Source organism: Falco biarmicus, chromosome 14 (genome assembly GCF_023638135.1).
Source record: "Falco biarmicus isolate bFalBia1 chromosome 14, bFalBia1.pri, whole genome shotgun sequence".
Lineage (NCBI taxonomy): Eukaryota > Metazoa > Chordata > Aves > Falconiformes > Falconidae > Falco > Falco biarmicus.
Window position 1 is genome coordinate 16,254,810 of NC_079301.1, and position 22,678 is coordinate 16,277,487.

General features: G+C 41.1%; 1 protein-coding gene across 3 annotated transcripts; it reads left to right on the top strand.

Moving 5' to 3' along the window:
* The first annotated feature begins 922 nt into the window (after positions 1 to 922).
* Positions 923 to 22,143, top strand: LONRF3 (LON peptidase N-terminal domain and ring finger 3). Of its 3 annotated transcripts, XR_008825483.1 has the most exons (14): positions 923 to 1,682; positions 2,402 to 2,520; positions 3,121 to 3,243; positions 5,406 to 5,561; positions 6,946 to 7,186; positions 7,875 to 7,965; positions 10,766 to 10,880; positions 11,302 to 11,423; positions 12,044 to 12,202; positions 13,234 to 13,396; positions 14,216 to 14,365; positions 15,099 to 16,364; positions 20,932 to 21,038; positions 21,230 to 22,143. XR_008825483.1 is itself a non-coding variant. In XM_056359741.1 (13 exons), exons 1-12 carry the CDS (start codon positions 1,052 to 1,054, stop codon positions 15,255 to 15,257), a joined length of 2,229 nt encoding a protein of 742 aa, XP_056215716.1. In that variant the 5' UTR covers positions 923 to 1,051; the 3' UTR covers positions 15,258 to 15,259; positions 15,986 to 17,442. The 3 variants fall into 3 exon arrangements, 2 of the variants coding, with proteins under 2 accessions (XP_056215716.1, XP_056215717.1); XM_056359741.1 differs by lacking the exons at positions 20,932 to 21,038; positions 21,230 to 22,143 and having other exon boundaries at positions 15,099 to 15,259; positions 15,986 to 17,442; XM_056359742.1 differs by lacking the exons at positions 5,406 to 5,561; positions 20,932 to 21,038; positions 21,230 to 22,143 and having other exon boundaries at positions 15,099 to 17,442.
* The last annotated feature ends 535 nt before the right edge of the window (positions 22,144 to 22,678 follow it).

The following is a 22,678-nucleotide window of genomic DNA, read 5'->3' on the forward strand; positions in this document are numbered from 1 at the left end:
TCCTTTCGTATAATCAAAACTGGTAGGAAGGTGCAGGTCTAAGCAGTCAGCACAGCTGGCCTTAAATAAAACAAACATACACCGAAGGGCATGTGCTGTTTTATCTGGAATCTGGCACGGACAGGTGTATCTATGCAATCTGCCACACCACATGATCAAATAAACATGACATTTTCCTTCTAATGTTCCCATCGCTTGTCCTGAAAGCGTGATTAGCCAACATGGAAATAGCTTCACTAGTGCGTAGGTTTCGCTTAAAGAGAGCGACTGCCTGCCTGACCGCAGCTTTTAAAAGCCCAGTTCTCGCAGGAAAGGGCATTCTTTTTTTCAAAGCCGCTTTGAACTGTTTTTTCTTTAGTATTACGGTGAGCACCGAAACACCGAAGGCGGGATCTCTCGCCGCCGTGTCACCGCGGGTCAGACCCGACTTCCCAGCGCGCGTAAGCGGGCGGCCCGGCGGGACGCGCCCCCCAGCCGGTGCCAGGCGCAGGGCCCCGCGGAGGTGCCCGGGCCGGGCCGGCGGGGCGGAGCGGGGGTGCGGGGCTAGCTCCCGGCCGGCAGCCCCGCCGAGCTGCTCCGCGCCCCACGGACCGCCACAGCGGCGCGGCCTGCCCGCCCAACGCTGACAGGGCACCCCTCCCCGGGCCGGGCGCCGGGAACCACCCCACCCCCCGCCGCCGCCGCCACGCCGGGGGACGCTGCCGGCTCCCCCCACCCGCTGCCGGACCTCGGCCGGGGCTCGGTGCGGCGGCGGCTGCCGTGGGCCGCGGCGGGCGGGCGGCCCCTCAGCGGGCCGGGGGCCGCGGTCGGCGCGTTACAAAACCGCCTGGTTTTGTAACAACCTGCGGGCGCTGCCCAATGAGCGCCGCCGCGCGCCGTCACGTGCCCGCCTCTATATAAGCGGCGGCGGCGGCGCGGGGCGCTCGCGGCGCGGGGCGGCAGCAGCAGCATGGGCCGGCGGGGCCGCGCCGCGCCCCCTCCCCCGCTGCCTCCGCGCCCCGGCGCCCCGCGGCGCAGCCGCCCGCCCTGCTAGAGGCGCCGCTCCGCCGCCATGGGCTCCCACCTGCCGCCGCAGCAGCGCCCGGAGCCCCAGCTGGTGCTGCAGCTGGCGGCCGGCGCTCTGCAGGCGCAGAACTTGGAGCTGTCGGGCGGCGGCCTGGGGCCCGAGTGGCAGGTGCTGCTCGGGCGGGCCGACGCGCTGGCCTACGGCGGGCGGCTGCACGAAGCGCTGCCGCTCTACCAGCTGGCGTCCCGGCACCAGCAGCTGCGGGCCGAGCAGCTGGGGAAGCTGGTGGAGTGCCTGGCGCAGAGCGTCCGGATCAAAGAGGGGCTGCCCGCCGCCGGGAGCGGCCCGCCGCAGCCCCGCGAGTGGGACGTCTTCAGGTGCCGCAAATGCCAGGGCTTCCTCTTCGAGCCCGTTTCCTTGCCTTGCGGACACACGTTCTGCAAAAAGTGCCTGGAGAGGGACCGGGCGGCCGAGTCCCGCTGCGTCCTGTGCAAGGAGGCGGGCGGCGCGGCGGGCGGGCAGCTCCTGCGGGTCAATGTCATCCTCAGCAACCTGCTGGCCAAGTGGTTCCCCTGCCAAGTGAAGGCTTCGCAGCTCAGGCACGAAGGGAACCTGCTGTACAAGGAGAAGAAGCTACAAGCCGCCCTGCAGAAGTACAACGAAGCGGTCAGCCTAGGTAACGGCGTCCCCCTCTGGTTGGGGGCTGGCCCGCCGGTACCCCCCCGCGCCCGGGGCCGCCGCTGCCGCCCGGTTCCCGGGGTGGGGGTGGGGGGCGCCGGGAGGGGCCGGGGCTCGGCGGCCCGCGGCGGAACTGGGTCAGGAGAGCAGCGGTTGCGTAAGCCGGAGCCCGCGGTCCGGCCGGGCGCCCCCCGTTGTGTAACCGGCGGGGAGCGAGCGGGCCCCCGGGAGCGGAGCCTTCGTGCCGCCCGTGCCCGGCTGCTGTGGCGGGAGCCGTGCCACCGCGTGTCCCTGCGCTGAGCAGCGGCACGGGCAGGTCTTCCTGTATCCCTGGAAAACTTTGATGCTAAAAACGTGGAAGCTCCGCCCTGCAGGAGGGTAGCGTGGCTCCCGCAATGCCCCCGGTATGGACCCACCAGCCACCCGGTCCCCGGTCGGGGCGGGTGCGTTACGGTCCGGGCGGCTCGGCGGTGCTTTATGCAATGTTCCCCGCAGTTATATAATGCGGTGCTGACACTGTCTGGAGTTGCCCAAAGAGGTTTCCAATTTTCCTTTAGTACAGAGCTATTATGAAAACTGGATGTTCTGGGGCTTTGTGCAACTTGGAAGCACCAACATACAGGGTTTTTTTTAAAAAAAAAATAATTAAAAATTAAGGTATCAAGCTTATGTAACTAATTTCTAACTTCAATCAACCAATTTTTCCGTTTTCTACAGCTCCCAATGACCACTTACTATACAGCAACCGGTCCCAGATTAACTCAACTTTGAAAGCTTGTGAAGATGCGCTGCACGATGCAGAAACAGCATGCAGGCTCCAGCCGTACTGGTTAAAAGTAAGTTCTGGCTCCAGCTGTACTTTGTTGTGAAACAGTTTTGATACTGCCCTGATAGAAACCGTTAGAACAGTCAGACAGCAGAATCTGAGGGAGGCTTTTAAGTTCTGTAACTTCTTGGACTCCTGTGACTTATGGACATTTAACCATGATATTCCTGAGCTTCCTGAGGTGAAGGAAGAGAGTGATAATCCTGCAGGATAAGCTTAGGCTATTGTCTTTGACCTGGATGAATCTCAAGTTCATGAACTCTCCCTAAAAACTAAATGCTGTCCTCATATACTTCTATAAGGACATAGTGGCTACTTTAGGAGATTGCTGTAGGGAAAATAGATTTCTCCAAGATCTGTTGGGCTCTGCTGTGAGAATCATACTGGCTTGAGGTAGCGAATATCCCACTTCTGCCTGTAAGAGTTTTCAGGACCATTGTGGTTAAAAACCCAGGCACTGGCGGTGTCCTGAGTGTAAGAGATTGTTATAGGGATTCCCCCTGCCTAACTTGTTCTTCTCCAGAGAGATCTTTTGTGATTTCATCTTGGGTTTATTGCATATGCTCTGTCAAAAAACAAAAGCTGCAACCATGGATGCATTTTGTTGCAGGGTCACCTAAGGAAAGGACAAGCATTAGCTAATCTGGGGAAAACAGAAGAAGCTTTAAGAGAGTTTCTGTTCTGCCTTGCTTTAGATACTGGGAACAAGACAGCCAAGTCTGAGGCACAAAAGGTGAGTTCCTAAACCTGGAACTGCATTATTGTTTTCAGTGGCCTTTCATAAAGGAGGATAAGATTTTTTTTCTTCTCTTTTCCCCTTTCTTTCTCTCTTTGCTGCAAAGAGCTGGATGGAGACACATAGTTCAGATCTGAGTTTGTGTATTTCTTACCTGGAAGGTAGGGAGGCAGCAAGAAACCACGCTCAGCAGGCACTATATAGAAACGGTTACGGTGTTAGCATCAGCAAATCTGAAGTAGAACGGAATTGTTAATAAATTGCCACCCGCAGGCTTTTGTCATTCTCTGTAGTCTAATTTCTGATCCGTTTCCTAGCTTGGCAATGTGTTGCCAGTGATGGAGTGCAGAAGAGGGGGAGTTGCTATTGAATGTTGTTATCGGGCCATTGACTGGCAGAAGGCAACACGCAGCACCCGTCAAACTCCGCTGGGGAGCAGCAGCTCTCTTCCCACCGCCAGTCCTGCGAGTGTCAGTGCGTGAGGGAGGCATGAAAGGAAGCAGTGAACAATAGAGCCGTTTTGAAATAGTTCTTAAAGGTTGCTAATAACGCTAAATAAGCAACAAAATGGATTGGCAGCGAAGCTTTTTTCAGTAGCAGCTTAAGATGTGATGTATGTGTTCTTAAATGGCTTTTGTGAAGACTGCTCTGTTTTGCATACCCCTCAAATATTTCATTTCCTGTCAATCAGTGTTTTGACATTTGACTTTTTTTTTGTTGTCGTAGCTAAAAGGCTCAGCATTGCAGTGATAGCTTACAGTAATAAAAATCTATTAGTTCTGTTTTCCTCGTACTGAAATTTCTTGTATGGCAGTGCATTCATGCTTTTCTTCCATCACTGGTGGGATGGGAACTTTGGGGTTTCTGTGTGCTGTAATACATAAGGCTTCCTAAAAGCACAGTAGAATTCTTGCTGTAAAGCACTGTTCGTGAAGGTACCAAGAGAGGGTATAACCTGGATGGCTGTTGTGCAATTGAATTTCTGTCTTATTTGGATATCACAACCTTATACAATATCCTGTGAGCTTTTTGTCACTGGTATTTGGGCGTTTTGTTTGGTAGCTTTTTTTCTCCTGGTGGGTTCCATGCAGTCTTTCACTGTCGTTTTTATTTGTTCACGTAGTTGTGCTGAGAGACATCGTGTGCACTAGAGCAAAAAGAGCAGGAACTGATACATTTCTAAGTTTCAACTCCAAATAGCCTTATCCAAGACGCGTAATTTCTGAGCAGTGCAGTCCTGAGAAACTAGGCTTCTTATGACTGAAAGAATTACTCGTGCACTCATCAGACACAGAGTTCATCCATGATGCAATGTTCTACTGGGTCATTTCCAAGGCTGTTTGCATAACAATGACATGCTACATTTTACCAAATTCTTTGGGTGCAGCTGTGATGTTCTGCTTGTATTAACTGTCTGTCCATGTTAGTTTTGTCAAAGTGCGATCCCGTGGAATCCTTTTTCACTTTAAAAAAAAAAAAATCTTAGCTGTCACATGGCTTCCTCTGGCATCAGCAGGATCACCTCAGTAGTATGTTGAAATTAATTTTTGAAATGCGAGTCTTGCATTCAGATCTGTTTATTTTTTTAAATAAACATCTGATAAGCTGTGCTGTACAAGTGGCTGCAAGCTGCTACTTGAAACATTCACTTGTTTTCTGATAGCAAATGAAGTAGCATTTTTCTACTGTCTACGGGTTTTTTGTATTCTCACATAAGTGAATTAAAAATAGCTACAGTTCACAATATCAGATATGTTTACTTAACTGAACTTGGATTAAGCCTGTGAGATGAGTGCTCTCTTATTAGTAAACTCCAGTGAAAGCTTCTGATGTGCAGCACAAAACATTTAAGGAAGATGTTGGTCATTTCTGGTGAGCTCTGAACTGCAGGACAAAGAGGATGAAGGCATGTGCGTGTCACATCAGGGAATGATTAATAACTTTATGGGCTTATTTAACTCTGAAAATGTCTTTTGCTGTCTGTTTGGCCTATATTGCATTAGCTCTTGCACTTTTTGTTCTTGCCCTAGTCTAAAGGGCTCTTTAAATGGTTTTAACAAATTCAAGGATGCTTCTTTCAGCTATTCCCTTACTTGCTTTTTCATTTAGAGGTTGCAAGGAAGGAACTAAGCAGTGAAGTATTCTGTTTTATATCACAGCTTCTACTTAGTTTGTTTTCACTCATCCCGGGAAATGCTCAGGAACACTTACCCGATATCCTGCAGCTGTTGTCACATCACTCTAGATTAAAGGGGAATCTCCTAAATTCAGTGGGATCTGGAGGCACCAGCCATAACCTACAAAGGTTGCTCAAGGTAAAGATCAAGTCTGATGTGTGGTTCTTAATTTGTTGTGTGTGTTATGTTCACATGGGGAAGCCTTCTCTCCTTTTCACCTCTGGGAGATAGAAGAATGCATTTCCTCAGATTTTTACTGAGTTTCAGAAGATACAGAACAATGTTGACTTACTGAAGTCTCTTTTTCTGAATTTTTTCTTTAATAGAAGTCCCCTGGTCTGATTTTTATGCCGGAATTGAGCGGGTTCTATTCCTGTAACTGTCTTTAGCTCTTCCACTTAGTTGGTAGTGGGAAAGGGCTTCTGAAGATTGGATTGAGGGAGCCTCAAAAGCTGTGAAATATTAAAATCTACAGTTTCAGCTTGAACTGTCATTGATGTCGGTGACAAAATCATCCTGCATTCAGATTTTGTACACAACTTAGAGGTTATTGTCGAGCCACAAGCTATATTAGCTACTCCATAAACTTGGTTTCACAGCCACAGTTTTGTAAATGGCTGTAGAGATTTTCGTTCATGGGTTTCTAAGGATCACCTTCGCTTCACTGAAACCTGAACTTTGAGGATAGCTTTTGCATATACTGTATGTGTAGGAGAAAACTTCACTAGTCCTTACAAACAAAAATGGTAGGTTTTGAGCAGCCCTATTGAGACTGATCAGAACAATCAGCGACAGTGCCTTCTGGAAAGGCTATTGGGATATTCTGATAAGAAATCCTTTTGTATGACCCTTTCATGAAATAATTTGAGGCACAGTTCACTCATGTTCCTGTTACGCATCACCACAGCTCCTGATCAAAATCCACAGTATCTGCTTTCGGGTTCATCGGGGAGTTGATGTGACAAGCTGATAGGTGACGTCCTGTATAATGGCTGCTCCCAGGCTGTTCTGTGGCCATAACAGGATCAAGACTGATTGTTTTATCCTTTACAAAAGAAATGTGTCTTGCTAAAGGAAGCTCGGTGCGATATCTCCGTTATAAATTTTGTGTTTATACTGCTTCCTTAAAATAGACTTGCATTGATTTGGTGGCTTTGATGGTTGATACCATCATTATGATATAAACAATGTGCATTTTTCCATGGGTTAAGTGATAACAATATATTTCACCTGAGATCTAGCCACATTTCTGCCTGAATCAAGTTTCATGGCCAAGCTATAAAGCCACACATAAAGGCTGAAAATATTCAGTGCCATGGTGGGGTGGTGGGAATAGTTTGCTGCCTTTTTTCCCCTCCATTAAAATCAGGCCCTGACACAGCAATGCTCAAACTGATGCTTCTTGACCTACAAAGTCCTTCCTGGTGATCCATAATATTAAAATTTGTGACAGGTTTGGGTTTTTTATTTCCTTACCAAGTTGTTGGAAGATTGGTCTAATGTCAGTCCTTTCTTCGCATAGGTAAATGTGGAACAGAAAAAGGGTTTTCCTGTTCAAGAGGAACCAAATGTAACTACTTCTGGTAGTTTGAGGAAATCTATACAAATCACAGAGAGCAAAAAGGACTGCTCAGAGGAGAACAAACTTGCCTCCATGCCAGAGTCTACTTTTCTCATTTCTGAGAAGTGCAACCTCCTGAAAAGGAAGTGCTGCTCAGAGGAGATGCGAAATGCTGAGGTACCCTGCAAACTGATGAAGAAAGGTATGTTTAACTATGCACAGGAGAAGTTCTGTGGCATGCAATCAGTGGGAATTCTACTTTTATAAAACTTAAGAGGAAGAGGGTCCAAGTTACATTTTTACATTTTAGCTTTTATATTTTCACTTCAGCCTGATCAGGGCATGATGTGGAATCTTTCTTGTCTGTGTAAAAAAAAAAAAAAAATCTAAAAAAGGTGAGGGCTGGGCTAAGAAGGTTGGGTCAAGGTTTTGTTATAGTTGAGCTCTGAGTATTTTAAGGAACATCAATGTTGCACGTAATCTTAGCACTTTCTGGATCAATAAAAATTTGTGTAAAAGCACAAATTCTGTTAGTTCATGATACCTGGCCTTGTTTTCATGCTGTGGGATGTATTTACAATGGTATGACAGAAGAATTTTTCTCCCTTTAGACTTTCAACAAGAATAAAAAAATGTTTTGACATTAATTGTTAATGCAAGGCTAAATTCAACCCTTTACAAGTGGGTATAATGTCACTGAAACTAAGGGGAGGTATGCTGATTTGTGCCAAGACTGAATTTGATGCTTTGCATAGAAATTATTGTAATGAGGCTTAATGGTTCACTGCAATACACATGTAAATATCAGATGCTGCTTGTAGATACATGGGGTACTGTTGTTTAATGTAATTGAACAGAGCTGTGTATAATGTGTGTTTTGTTATTGATAGATACAGTTGATACTAAGGGGAACAGTACTGGACAACATATTCCATTTGAATTTGTGGATCCATCAGACTTGGACTGCTCCCTATGTATGAGGTATCCATTGTGTTCTCACAGATGTCTTCACCTTTTAAGCTGTATCTTTTTCCTTTTATGACCTAGATGGTCATAAAGTACCATAAATGGTACTTACTTTTCCCGCTGACTTGAAATTAGTTCTTATTATAATTGTTACTCCAGTGGTGCATTTGGAGACCTTTGGTTCTGAACACTGTTGATAAGTAGGAACTTCTTGATCTGCTCTAGCCTAGTGATTGTTTGGGAGAGGGCCTATAAGGTCACATTGAGGAAACATGTTATTGAAGGTGTCTGAAAGATTTCTTGTCATGAGTTACACACACCCACCCACTGACACACGTAGTGCACGAAACCACAGTTTGTCCTCTGGTATTTGTAGAGCTGTGTATGATGTTATACAAAGCATAAAGTAGCTAAAGAGACCTCATACAATGACTATTCCAAGTTTACATGTAAATACCATGTTGCTACTATTGCAGTAGAAGGATCTTGCAAGCAAACAAGAGCATGGGTTTTTCCTCTATTGCTTAAGAGATATATATCCTTAAATAGCAGATAGCATCTTCGTGGATTTATTTCTGAAGGCCTGTACTTTGAGAATTCTGGGGTTGCTTTGTTTTATTATTTGTATGCAGGGGAAAGGGGTGCCCTTCAATTTATTTCAGACAAACTGAAATCTTCGAGTCTGGTTTGCTTCTGCTTGGAATAAACCAGATCTGCCCCCCTCCCTGTCTGCCTACAGCTGAAACATGCTCCAAAAGTTTATACAGCTGTCAAAACACTTGATACTGCTAAGAGCAAAACTTTCCTCTAACAGAAAGCCACTCAATTAGTCTTAGCTGGTTTTAATGAGTGTGCATGCTTATGATCATTATGTCCACAAAGCATTTTTCAGATGTTTTTAATAAAATTAATTAGCCCTATTTCCTCATCCTCTATGTTAAATCAGAAACAGCCAGACTACAATACATTTTTAAAGGAATTGGCTCAAGGATGCAGATTCCCTTATGGTATAGAGGATAGTGATGCTGGTCTTGTAATTGCAATCACAAATACAGACCTTGCATGTAGAAGGATGTTACTTTCAACATCACTGCAACAATGAAGGCTTGGGCTAAGGGAAGTGGTCACAAGATCTTTATCTTGCTATTAATACAGATGGATTATAATTGTTTCCTGCTATGTTCTTCAGAAGTATCTTAGGGATTTGGATCCTGAGATACTTTGAACTAATTACCTAGTAACCTACTGACCTGTTCACAATTAACTGCAGGAGCTGTTATTAACCTATTTGTTTGATGGAGTGGCCAAAATGTTATTGATCTATATTTCCTCCAACAGCAAGCAGAAGAGAAAAAATAATAGTCAAAGCAACATAGTGGTGAGAAGCGAAGGAGCATTACTCAGCAGGAGTGTATATTTATTTTCTGCTGTTACAATAGCTTGAAATGATGTCATGAGAAATCTTGGTGTATAGTGTTTCTTCCTGTAAGTCAGGAGGCTTGGTCCAGGTCCCCTCAGAGTCATTAGGAAAAAGCTGCAGCTGGCTTTTGTGAGAGCCAGAGCAGACTCCTGCGTTTTAGCAGGGATTTCTTGTCTTTATGCTAGTGTTTCAGATCAAGTAATGATTACATATGCAAAGCAGTGCTCACTGAAACATTGTAGAATTCAGTATTTTACTTTGCTTAAAGGAATAAGGTAGCCTTGGTGAAGTGAGGTTTCTGTTCATGAAACAATTTGCAAGAGTTCAATATACAGTCAAGCTGCAATAAGATAGGTGTGGTATTTTAGGTGGTACTTCATATGTTCCCTTGCCTAAATGTCAATATTCAATGTCATTAGTTACTATAAATAAACTGGCTATGACACTCCTGTTCAGAGCCAATTACACTCTTAAATACACTTATCTTGTCAAAGATGCTAACAAATGTGGGTTTACATTCTTACAATTTCCACATGTGTAATAGAGTACTGTTTTGATAAATGGTAATACTTTAAAGTAAACTTATTAATTTAATTAAATTAGATTAATATTTGAGACCTTAAAATGCTTAGACAGTATGTTGTAAGTTATAGCAGATGCCTAACAGCTTGTTCCTAGTTTTGAATGTTTTCTATTTAAAAAAAAATGCTTCTGTATTATTTACATTTCCTTAAGATACTTATTGGCAAGGAAACATCACTTTGCAATATCACATAATAAGTGGAAAATCCTTACATGAAAGTAAATGTCACAGAGGTAAATGGGTAATGATTAGATACTGTGATACTTTGAAGACCTGGCCTTATACATTTAAATATTTTTGTAGATGAAACATGAATCTAATGCCACTAACTTTCCAGAAAAGCAGTAATTTGAAGGTAAAAACCTGTCTATTCCAACAAAACTGCTTTCCCAGTCCCCATTAGAGTTGGCAATAATAGTTTATTGCCATCACTTATGTGGACTGTTACTGCAAATAGCAATTTTGTGCTTAGCTCTACACATACAAGTAATCACATGATTTCCACAGTAATAGTGATGCAAGTATTGCTCAGTTTCATTACAGAAAGTCAGATGGTCCAACTTCTGCTTCTATTTATCACTCACACAGAGGAAAATTAAATCCTGGCTTGTCGGAAGTTAATGACAATATGCTTTTTCACATCCATTGAAATTAGAGTTCTTGGGCTGCCTTTCATGTTAGGTGGCAATAAGAAAGTTGAATAAATACAGAAGTAGGTTGAAAAAGTGAAAAGCAGGGAACAACTTTTTTGGTAGCAGCTTTTACTTCAGTACACAATATTGTTATCTTTGTTTTTGGATTTGCCAATCCAGGCTCTTCTATGAACCTGTCACTACACCTTGTGGACACACCTTCTGTCTCAAATGTCTTGAGAGATGCCTGGATCACAACCCAAAATGTCCCTTGTGCAAGGAAGGGCTCTCGGAGGTAATGAGGCTTGGATCTTCTCAGCATAAATTCAAGGGCATAGAACAGGATCAAGTAGCACCTTCAGAAACCTTTGATATTTCCCTGCTCGAAGGAAATACTACATAACTTAAGAATGTGATTCTTAAAATGTTCTTCTGACTTAAAGCATGGATAGTATCCTCTGTTCAGACCTTGGGGCCAGACCTGTACTTAAAAAATCTGTAGGTGACTTTACTTCCCAGGTTTCCCAAGAAAATGCCCATAACACAGGGAATAGTTCAATGAACAACTCCTTAGTGGCAGTGCAAGCTTAAAAGATCATTTTGATTTGCTGTAGACGTAAGAAAATGGAGCTAAGAGATGACTGCTTGTGCACGGGCACCATACATGTGGAAATGCTAGACATATCTGTAACTGCTTGCATATGTTTTTATTGCAGTGCTTGGCTATGAGGAAATACTGTAAAACAGTACTAATGGAGGAGTTAATAGCTAGATATCTTCCAGAGGAACTCACTGAAAGAAGAAAGATTTACGAAGAGGAAATAGCAGAGCTTTCCAAGTATGTAATCCAGTTATATAAAATCCAGTCTTTAATACTACTGCCGTTAGCTGATGAATGGCTCCTGCTGCTGTGGAACACGAGCTAAGATGCTGACAAAGGAGCTTCTTAATGTCATGTGATTTCAGAGAGAACAGGGTCCAGGTGAAATTGTGCTTTGAGTTAGCATAAAAACTGGACACGGTGCTAAACAATAAACCCAAGCAAGAAGGCTGCTTTATAAACGCAGTGTGGTTGCTTTCAGTGGCCTTCCATGAAAGCCACAGTGTGAGACAATAGGTGGAAGTGGTCTCACAGGCTGGGAGTTGGAATGTGCTGGGTAGAAAAGAAATGGGATTAAGGAAAATAAAGTAAATAAAAGCAGTAATAGAGATGTAGTTTTGCTCTCACTAGCAAAACCAGAAAGCATAACTAAAAATTCTTCTACTAGTAAGTGGTATACTACTTTCATAATGTCTAGTCAATTAAGGGGGGAAATAATTTTAGTTTTTACTTCATTAAGAACTTCATCCTAAAGATGTTACAATATTAAAAAGTATGTTACTGCATAAAATGTATTTCATACCTTGTCAGTACTTTGGTAAAAGTATCATCTCTGATTTGTCCTTTCTTTCTTACAGCCTAAATAAGAATGTTCCTATATTTGTCTGCACAATGGCGTATCCTACAGTCCCATGCCCCCTGCACATCTTTGAGCCTTGTTACCGCCTGATGATTCGAAGGTGCATGGAGACTGGCACCAAACAGTTTGGGATGTGCATCAGTGACCCGGTAAAGGGGTGAGTGAGCAGCATGCTCTGGACCGTGTGATATACCCCACTTAGTCTGGAGCGAGTTTCTTTGGAGAGATGCAGAAAGGTCCATGGCTGTAATATCTGTGATAGTTTTCCAGTAGAGAAAGTTTCTTTCTAATTCTGATGGTTAAAGACATTGCGAAGACTGAAGTTTTTTTCTTAAAAGCACTTAGATTCTGACTAATAGGACTACCCATTTTTCTTGAAACATACACAGCTAATGTATATTATAGAAAGTTAAGCTGCAGACCTCTTGTGTAACACTTCCTTTTCATGTATATTTCCTACTGTTTTGAAATCTGTTGAATGTTTTGGCACAAGAAATCAAATTGAAATGGCAATAAGGTGTATTGGTGAGCTTATTTTTCTAAAATTATGGAAAGAGTAGCTAAGTTATTGGGATACCTTTATAGCCTCATGTTCTGGATATAGTGGAGGCTGCAGAGGTACGGCAGAGCCTTCATAATTACTGGTTGAGCGTTTGTGTTGAGCCACTTGCAGTCAGTCTTGGGTAATTTAATGTCTGTCTCTGTATTTAGCTTTCCTCCCCCTTTTTATGATGGGGTATGTATACATCATAAAAAGCATGATGTACAGAAAATACACGCCTACAAAGTAAAATCTGCTGAAATTGTAGGAAAACATGGATTTCCATAGTCCTTCCACGATTCTAATACCCTGTATTGCACTTGTTCTTCTGTACAAATTGACTGAACATACTAGGATTATGGAGAAAGTGTGCTTCTGAGCTGTCTAACTTTCAATTTCATAAGATGCTCCCTGTATTACAAAACATGCAGTTAGTGTTAATCAGATTAGACAGCCTGAATCTTCCTGATAGTTTTAAAAACAATTGTGGAATAATTTGAACTACAGCAGGTCAGTACTATGAACAATAGAAATGAGCTGACACTGGTAAATACCTTTGTGGTGGGGACTGGCTGTGTGGCAGTTCTGTGGAGCTAAGGGTGGAGAGAATAAGACTTGTTTACTTGCTTTTGTTCTGATTTCAATAGGTTTGCAGATTATGGCTGCATTCTGGAGATAAGAAATGTTGAATTCTTTGCTGATGGCCGCTCTGTTGTAGACAGCATTGGCAAGAGGAGGTTTAAGGTGATACAGCACAGCCAGCGTGATGGTTACAATACAGCAGATATTGAGTACATTGAGGATCAAAAGGTAAATTTAGAAATACTTAATTTAAACTGTGTATTATGTGTCAATTCTGAGCACATACGTTTTCAGTGAGTCCTCTTTTGTAGAACAGTTTAGAGTAAAACAGATTGGTGGTATTTACTAACTGCTCATGGTTAAAGATGGGAAACGTAAGTTACCACAGACATGCACATACACTGCCCATATACTGAAGAGTGTTTCTCCTAGAATTTTTTAGCAGAAGACAAAAGGAAGAGAATCCGGGGTGAGATCTTACCACTCTTCTAGACAGAATAACTGCAGTTTACAAGGGGGGATGGGACAGGAAGGGACACCTGCCTCCATTTGCATAGAAGCCAATTAGAAAACTCCCATTCAGGTAAGAAGCAGCAGGATTGGGTCTGCTACACCTTCAAAATTATGTACATTAATTCTTATTTTAAAAATGTAGGCAGAGTACAATGAGTGATGTATGAGCCTTTGGTATACAATGGGAAGATGTCTACTCTGAGGAGCTGCTACTAATTAAAAAAGATTTGCATAATCTCTTCTGTATTGTGTATTTATGTAAGTCTTTTCATATAGCAATCCAGAAAGTGCATGTTCTGTAAATAGGTGTCATTGGCTTAGAATGTAGGGTAGGAAAGTGAAGGATTTGATGGATGGGGAGCAGAACAGGGGACACCAAAATAGCTTTCAGGATTTATCCTGGAACTCTTTTTGGCATACTTTTTTCTTTGCCTTTCCTCTACCCACCCCAGAAAATCCTAAAAACTAATGTTGTGCCTTCCCCAACATGCAGACTGAACTAACGGTAAGCTTCCCTCTCTTTGCTTGTTTCAGGTGCAAGGACAAGAGTATGCTGCATTACTTGTTCTCCATGATTCAGTCTATGATCAGGCATATATGTGGTTTAACTCCCTCAAGCAAGCGCTCAAAAGTCGAATTCTCAGTCATTTTGGTCCAATGCCAGCTAAGGATCCTGACCCACAGGTATCCAGAGTCAGTGGTTTATGTAACTTCTAGAGACAGAAATAGCAGGGCTATCCGATAAGCTGGGAGGCACGGTGTTATAAGACTAAGAAGAGTATTCATATTACTTATCCTGCATAAGCGAAGTAGCGAAGTTATGTTGCCATACACCAGTGGTAGCACAGCTGTGAACAAAAAGCTCCTGTTTAGACTTGGTAACTTCCTGAGACTCCTTAACTGACCGCATGGATCCCAGGAGACTTAAATGCCTTTTTACCTACTCTGCTTCCCTAGTTAAATGACTGAGAGAAAATAGACAAGAGGAAACTTGTTCAAGGACTGCAAATGGTAAAATAACATCTAAAACAACAGAATATAATAACAAAACTAAATACAAAGTAGTGACATGAAGTATGAAGGGAGGCAGGAATCCCAAAGAACTGGGCCGATAACAATATGGGACTAAAATACTACTAATAATGTGGGAACAAAATAAAAAAAATTTAAAGGCCCAACCTGTAGATTGTTGATAGAAATGCATCTTGCTTCTGCCTTCAAAATTCTACTTTTAGGAAAAGTGCAATTTGGTTGCAATTTGTTTCAAGCCAGCCTGTAGTCACAAGCCATTTGGCGATGAAATGACCTGTTTCCTAGATGGCTATCAAAATACCATGTTTTCAAAGTTAAATCTTCAAAACTAAGACTGTACCATGTATGTTTACCCTAATTTCTATTTTTCCCCCCCTTACTGCAGGCTAACCCTAACGGGCCAGCCTGGTGCTGGTGGGTCTTAGCTGTCCTTCCACTTGAGAACAGAGCTCAGCTCCCTTTCCTTGCCATGAAATCCCTCAAAGACCGCTTGAATGGCATCAGACGTGTCCTTACATTCATGTCTCGTACGAGATCACGGTGATGGTGAGAAGGAGAGCTGTGAAGTCTCCCACAGTACTTGACTGTAGACTGTCTCTTGTAACTTCATCTAACTGCAATAATGTCTTACAGATTTGAGTGTCAGGATGTTTCAAGCCTGAATTTCAAAGAAAATGAGTTCTAAAGAGCAAGGGATGTTTATGGATACTTCAGTAGTTTCCATTTGGAACTCTCAGATGATTATTCAATCACTGCACTGCTAAATTAATAACAAATGTGATAGAACAAAAAGTGATCTTGTTTGCCATAAATCTTTTAAAAAGCTTAAGGGTTTTTTAATTTATTTTATTTTTATTTTTTTAGTGGATAAAGGATAAACTGTGCAGTTTAATGTGAAGCAGAAATAATAATGTTAATGCATTATTTCAGTGAACTGCAAAGTCTTTTATTCCAAATGGTTCAGGTTTTATATAGCATTGTGTAAAATAATGTTCACAACTTCTGTTCGATAATTTATTTTTGCACTATAAGTTTTTGTTTCAAAATGTATATTATTTATGTGTTCATTCCCTAAAGGAAAGTGAGCTGCTCTATTTATTTATAGTGTTTTTACCCTGTATTTATGACTGGGGGCAAAATGATAACTCTAGCAGTGCACAAGCAACTGCTTAGATAATTTTCATATTTGTGTTCAAATACTTTGAATGTTTTTCTACTTATCCCCAGTTCTACTGTAGCTTAAGAAGGATTTTTTTTTTTTCCCTGAAACAGCCTGCTGTGAAGTCTTTGAATATACAGATTATGTCTGAGAACTCAAGCACAGTTGTTGGAGCTTGATCCTATGCTTGCGACTTGGTTCCTGATACCACAAAAGAGTCAAGCACATGCTTAACCTTAAGCATGAGTGTTTAAGTGCTTGAGTAAATTCAAGTACTGATTAGCTGATGTTAGTGGGAATTGGCCATAGTGGTGACAGAAGGATCTATCCCCTAGTTTTTCACAGAACAGAGAGTAACTTGGAGTTTAATGTATATCTGAACTCCTTCTTGCAAGAATGGATAATGGCTACAAATAACTGCGAAGAAAAAGCCACAATGTATGAGAAGTTGCTTCTCCTGAAGAAAACTGGAAGTACTGGTATCATTTCATTGTAGGTTACCACATAAATTTTTTTATATCAACTCTTCTTGCTGTTAAGATCAGTTTTCTTTCAATTGTGTGGTGGGATTTGGGTTTGGAGTGTGTTTGGGGGAGGGGGAGTTATTTTGAACTGTAGGACTGAGAGTGCAGTTTGTAGCACATAAGAAAGAATACGTTGTAATAAATGCTATTCATTTCATCCCATCTTCAGGTTTCTGTTAGCTTCAAACTCTACCCAGCCATTGCATTTCTTTTAAGAGATTGGGTAGTGTTGCTAATAATCATTAACTCCCAAGGAAAAGTGAATTTTAGCATGATGACTTCTAGCTATAAAAAAAAAAGGTGAAAATAGGGCACAAATGAGAGTAGGAAGTATCTTGGGTTTGATTATTTAGATCAACAGTTCATATACTTGTTTTGCTGCTTCTATTGCTTTCAGTGTACCACTGTCTGGGACTGATCTTGCCTCATCTGACTCTGGACTTTAACTGGTTTCAATGTGAGCAGAACCAGGCCTTTCATTCTAAGCTACTGTTTTCCTTTTCAGGGGCAAAAAATAGATTGAATTGAGAATGTTATGGAATGCAACAAATTTCCTTATTTATACCCGGGATAATAGCACTCTTTGCCATTCCATGCCTTTATGAAAAATTGCAGTAAAACTTAATGTCAGTTCTACATGTGTTTTCCGTCATCTCATCAGAACTATTTGTTAGCGTAAAAGTAACTTCCATACTGTTAAGTTTCCATAAAACTACCTTTTTTCCCCCCTCTTGTTAAATTCTATAGAACTTCTCCATAAGGGTACCAAAGAAACAAATGGAAGACAAACGTGTTTCAACCTTGTGATGCAAATGGAATATGTATCCTGTGATTGCATTGAGCTGCTCTAGGAATGCTACTTCCACACTGCTAGATCGCTGTACTTCTTCCATAGGTGGTACTTTACAAGCTTCTCTGTAAACAACATCTAGAAATACATACATGTTCTGAACAGTAACAAGTGTATGGTGGCTGACACCTGCTATGGCATTTGTCATCATTAAGTCAATAACAAAGTGATTTCTACTTGTTTGGAAGTGAAGCTGTGTTAATGGTTTAAGGAAGAATTGCATTTATGTATTGCATAACATAAGGGGCTTATATTGCTCCCGTAGAAAAAAGTTGTCACTTTGTTACTCTTACCTGTGAGAAAAGGACCTTAAATACCTATTTTAAACTGTTTTCTCACTGATGTCATTGTTCTTCTTGCCTGCATGCTACATCTTCCACATATTTATAGTCAGCCTATTTTGTTGATTTAGAAATTGACATGGAAAGAACCCTTGATTTTAAAAGTGAATACTGGCTTTTCTATTAGCCTTTAGTAAAGCTGCCAGAATCTCCTAAGCAGAAACTTCTCTACATGCCCCTCTCATGAATGCCCAGTGCATTTGTTGCAACCTGGAAACATGGCTTACTGCATGTCATGCGTACAGTTGATCTGCATATGCACAACAAACTGAATACATGAGGAAAATTCATCTGTATGTGTACAGTGGTGTTCTGTCTGGGACTGCTTTATGGCTGCACATCCTAGATTAATAGCTGAAGTCTATAAATGCCATCAGAAGAAAAGAAAATACTGAGAAATAGATTTGCTAGAGAACACAGACCTGTCCAGGAAAAGCTAGACAAGGAGTAGCTTTAGCCTTCAGTAAGCTGAGACTGTAAAGTTTCAGTAATGAGGTTCAAAAACAAAAGAAATCTTCTAGTTATGCCACAGTACTGATTTTTTCAGTTGTATTAATCAGTACAAGGATGTAAATGCAATGTTTATTAGAGATGTGAATAAACAGCCTAACAGATTTTAAAATGCTTCAAAATTCATTACAGAAATGGCATTGATCAGATAAAATGCTAATTGGGGGAGTATTTTATTTAAGCTTTTCAGATTTTTCTAGACACTGAACCCAGTCCTATAACCAGTCTTGCCCATCTGTTTTAAAAAAAAAATAAAAATCATAACTCAAACTTGCATTTCCTATGTGGCCAGAAGTACTGATTAATCTTTGTTGTGCAGACATAAGTAATGCATAGTGCTTCACAGAAGTCACTGTGCTTCACAGAAGTCAATTTCCATTGACCTTGGGTCACTGAGTTAGGATTACTGAAATCAATAGAAATAACTTTTATTTCTGAGTAAATGTGATCAATCTCCCTTTAAAAATAAAGGCTGTGGGGAGTACAAAAAGCAAGTCTTCTGTAACGCAGGCAGAGAGAGAACAAAGAGTAGCTCAAACTCTAACTAAGTGCCAGTCTCCTGGGTAATATCACCTGAACATCTCCCAGCAACTTCTTGAAAGTTTTAGACTTGCATTTGTAATATATAGTTTTGTTAATCTGAAATATCTCACTTTTCTGTAAATGAAGTATTTAACAAAATACATTAAATAACAAAGACTGGCTGTATCACCTTTCCAAATCTCTGTACATACACATTATGTGGCTTCTAATTAAAAATGAAGTTTTCTGCAGAAAGTAATAGTAATTTTTCATTCCTGCTATAGACAGGTTTAGGACACTCAGAATAACTGCTTTGTCTTACATGCTCCTTTGCCTAGAATACCTTAAGGGGATATGTTTCTATGAAAATAGCTATTATCTTGGCTAGCATGACTTGGTTGAAAGCAAACCAGAGATAGGGCTGGATTAATAGGAGAAATCATGAAACCTGAGAGTGGACTCAGACACGGTTGTGGGAAGTAGTTTAGTAGTTTTAATAATGAAATGATAAAATAGTGTGATAGGCCACTGCCATACCAAGTCTTAAGTGACATTCTGGCATTAGTTGTAAAAGTTCCCTTTTTTTTTTTTTTAAGTGCTGATATCTTTTATTACCTTTGTAGCAATAAGAGATACCAGCTGTCATACTGAATGGCTGACCTGTTCCTTGGCCTGCCCTTCTGTCCTGACTACTTACTAGCAGAACACCTGAACCATGGATTTCTTAATCCAAAGATTATTTTAATCTAACAAAAAAAAAAAAAAAAAAAAAGGTAGGTTTGGATGTAGCAGGTCTGGATTAATCTGTGCTGTAGAGAAAGAGCTTTATAAAATTAAGTTTTGTTTTAGATGGTTTTTTCATAGAATCATAGAATACCAGGTTGGAAGGGACCTCAGGGATCACCTGGTCCAAACTTTCTTGGCAAAAGCATGATCTAGACAACATGGCCCAGCACCCTGTCCAGCTGAATCTTAAGTATCCGATGTCGGGTAATCCACTGCTTCCCAGGGGAGATTATTCCCTTGCTGATTGTTCTTGTCATGAAAAAATTTCATTTTAATGATTTCTACTTGGTGCTGAAGTTTTACTGGTGTTTAAATGACTGACAGATAGGAATTATATTTAAATGCAGTGTTTAGGAATGGAGAACATGTTCACAAATTATTATTTAAATGAAAGTGTAACTTAACTACAGGTTTTCTGTGCATATAAATCCAATGGAACTATATGCACTTAGGATAGTGCTCCGCGTTCCCCCGAGTCCTACATCAGATGAACTCAATACCTACTTTCAATCCCTGCTTAGTTCTCACTCAGTTTCAGCTTCACAACCTAACTTGTAACTGGTGCAGCAGATGGTTTAGGATCCTGGGGTTTATTCCAAAGCCCAGTAAATCACTGAAAGTCTTATAGCTACAGAAAAATGGTAGTTTCAGCAGAGTCACTATTTTGAAACACTTTGCTAAATAAATATTGTCTGAGGACAAGAAACTAATCTGCTTAGACAGGATTAAAATGGTGAATAATAAAAAACCTGAACTACTACATTGACTTACTCATCCAGGTATCATGTGAAGTGCTTACTAATGTTGAAGTTTCATAAGGTCTAAAGTAACCCTCACATAGAAGTGCCTGTATTCTGTTATTGCCATTCTTGAGCTTTTTAATAGTCATAGCCATATATTTTATAAGTACAAACATATGCACCTTTAAATCTTTACATTCAATTTGCAGAACAAAGGTTTACAGAGCAGAAGTGTAGCAAAAACAATGTAATAGTGTCTATAATTCCCTGGTGAGGAACGGGAGAAGTATAAAAATGAGGAGCAAAAGACTATCTGTGTAAGATGTCTTAATTTGGAACCATATACTTGTCCAATTTAATTCCATCAAGCTATGTGGTTACTAGAGTGCCAGAAGTATATCAAGCCATTTTAAATAAAAAGTTTTGTGGACTTGTGTATTCCATTTGTTTGTAAAACATCCTTTTGTGCACTGTAATGAACTTGAAATGCAACCTAAGTTATACTCTCATATCACTGAACGGAGTACTGTTCAGCTACCTCTACATAAGGTTGAAGTAATTTTGCTTTTTCCAGATTTGTTCACATTGTCATATAAAATATATTTTAAAAAATCATAGTCCAAAGAACCTGTATGTGTTTGTAGATGTACTTATAACTATGTTGTACCAACAATGTCTGTGTGGACAGTTGTTTGCTAATTAAAATTTTTGTGTTCTTTACTCTTTGGCTTGCATAACAAAACTACTAGAGGTGAACAGATATTACACGTGACCTGTTTTCTTTAGGTGTTTTGGATAAAGGAATAAGGAACAAATCCTAGATCACAACAACACTCGGTGTGAAGGAACCAAACCATAGAAATGAAGTTGTCCAAACCACATCATATATAAAGGTCATTAAGTGCTTTTTTTTTTTCCCTCCCCTCTTTGCTGTAGTAAAGTAAGAATAACGGGAACTGAAGAGGGCCTGGCTTAACATCACTACCACATACTTCTCTGCACTTTGGTACCTCTCATGCATTACTGTTTGCTTTACAGGTTTCTGTGATTTAAAGCTATAACCAGGATACCTTTTCATTTACAGTTTCAGGCAAGAATGAATCCTAGCTGCATTTAAGCTGCATCTGTGAAGTGATGAAAGGACCCTTTTCAGTGGAGACCCCTTAAGAAGCTGCATAGGATTTTCAAAGTCCTTAACTTCATAGAAAAAGCTAAAGAACAGTTCTGTTCATAAACCTACCTAACATTGAGAGGAGCATCTTGATACCTTATTCTACTAAAAATGTGTTAGGAGTTGCCAAAATATTTTTTTTTTTACAGTCGCATATGTATGGGCTGCTCCTTTTGCCTTGTATTTAAGCAAGATGTGGCATGCTTGTGACTTGCTGCCTAAGTCCCAGCCACCTCTGGTGTCAAGAGACTGGCGTACTGGTCTCTTATGTAAGCTTGTTCAGGCCCTCTATTTATTTTAGAATCCAGGGCACAGGCTAAGACTGTATATGGTAAGCCAACAACTAATTATGTCAACACTGCTGTTTTCTATAACAAAATACATTTGCATCTGAGCAGAGGAAGTGTTTTGGTTCAAGTGCTTTTTCCAGCAGGAAATAGTAAATAGCCAAAACTGACGTGTTGCTTGGGAACATGTTGGTTTAAACTATTCCTTTTAAGTCATGGGTTTAGTTTTGAAAGCTTTGAGAATGGTTGTAAAAGTGGTGTTCAGATGCAGCATAGAGCAAAGAAAATTGAAACCAAATATAGGATAGCAAATTGTTTCCCAACTATGTGCTCACTGTGTTCTCATTTTATAACAGTGTACCTACACAGATTTATTCAAATGGCATCTGAAATATTCTAAAGTCATCTGTGCTTACATAATGCTTCATATTAAAATGATCATCTAAAACTGCTAATCATCTCTATCATGTAAAGCAGTTCAAGGGAAAGTATTTATTCCAGTCAGGCTTTGCTTCTCAGTATAGTTCCCTGACACAAGAACCTGCACGGACTTTGCTGAGGCTTGGATCAGGACTGTTGCTTGCCACAGCTTTGGAAATTTTGTCATTCAGCTGTAATGCGCTTTTTATTCTGTGAATGAGATGCCACAAAATCCTGCAACATCTCTTAATCTGCCGTGGTTCTTTGTATGACTGAGTGAAAAGTACGGCGACATTTTTACCTTCAAAAGATGGAGCTGACTTCTTTATTTATTTAGCCTCTGCTATACCAGTCATGGATTGACTGGTCTTTGCTCCATACTAGCCACAATAACAATGCAAGGTATGCTATCTGTCATTCTCTTGGCCACATGTACAGACGAAGGAAGAACAGAAACTGCATTACTAAACTACTGCAGGGCGGGTGCTGGGTTTTTTAAAATGTATTTCTGATTTGCAAACAGATTTTTATCAGCAGACACACTAACAGCAAGTTATCCAAAAACTACACAATAGAAGAATAGATGAAGTTGTGCTTAATAATAAACCGTAATGTCATCAGGCCGCCTTTACCAGAAATGTTATGTTTTTAATTA

Coding starts and splice junctions, on each gene's coding strand:
- LONRF3 (XM_056359741.1), top strand. CDS start 1,052: ATGGGCTCCCACCTGCCGCCGCAGCAGCGCCCGGAGCCCCAGCTGGTG. Junction 10,881..11,301: donor GCAAGGAAGGGCTCTCGGAG/GTAATGAGGCTT, acceptor TTTTTATTGCAG/TGCTTGGCTATGAGGAAATA. Junction 11,424..12,043: donor GAAATAGCAGAGCTTTCCAA/GTATGTAATCCA, acceptor TCTTTCTTACAG/CCTAAATAAGAATGTTCCTA.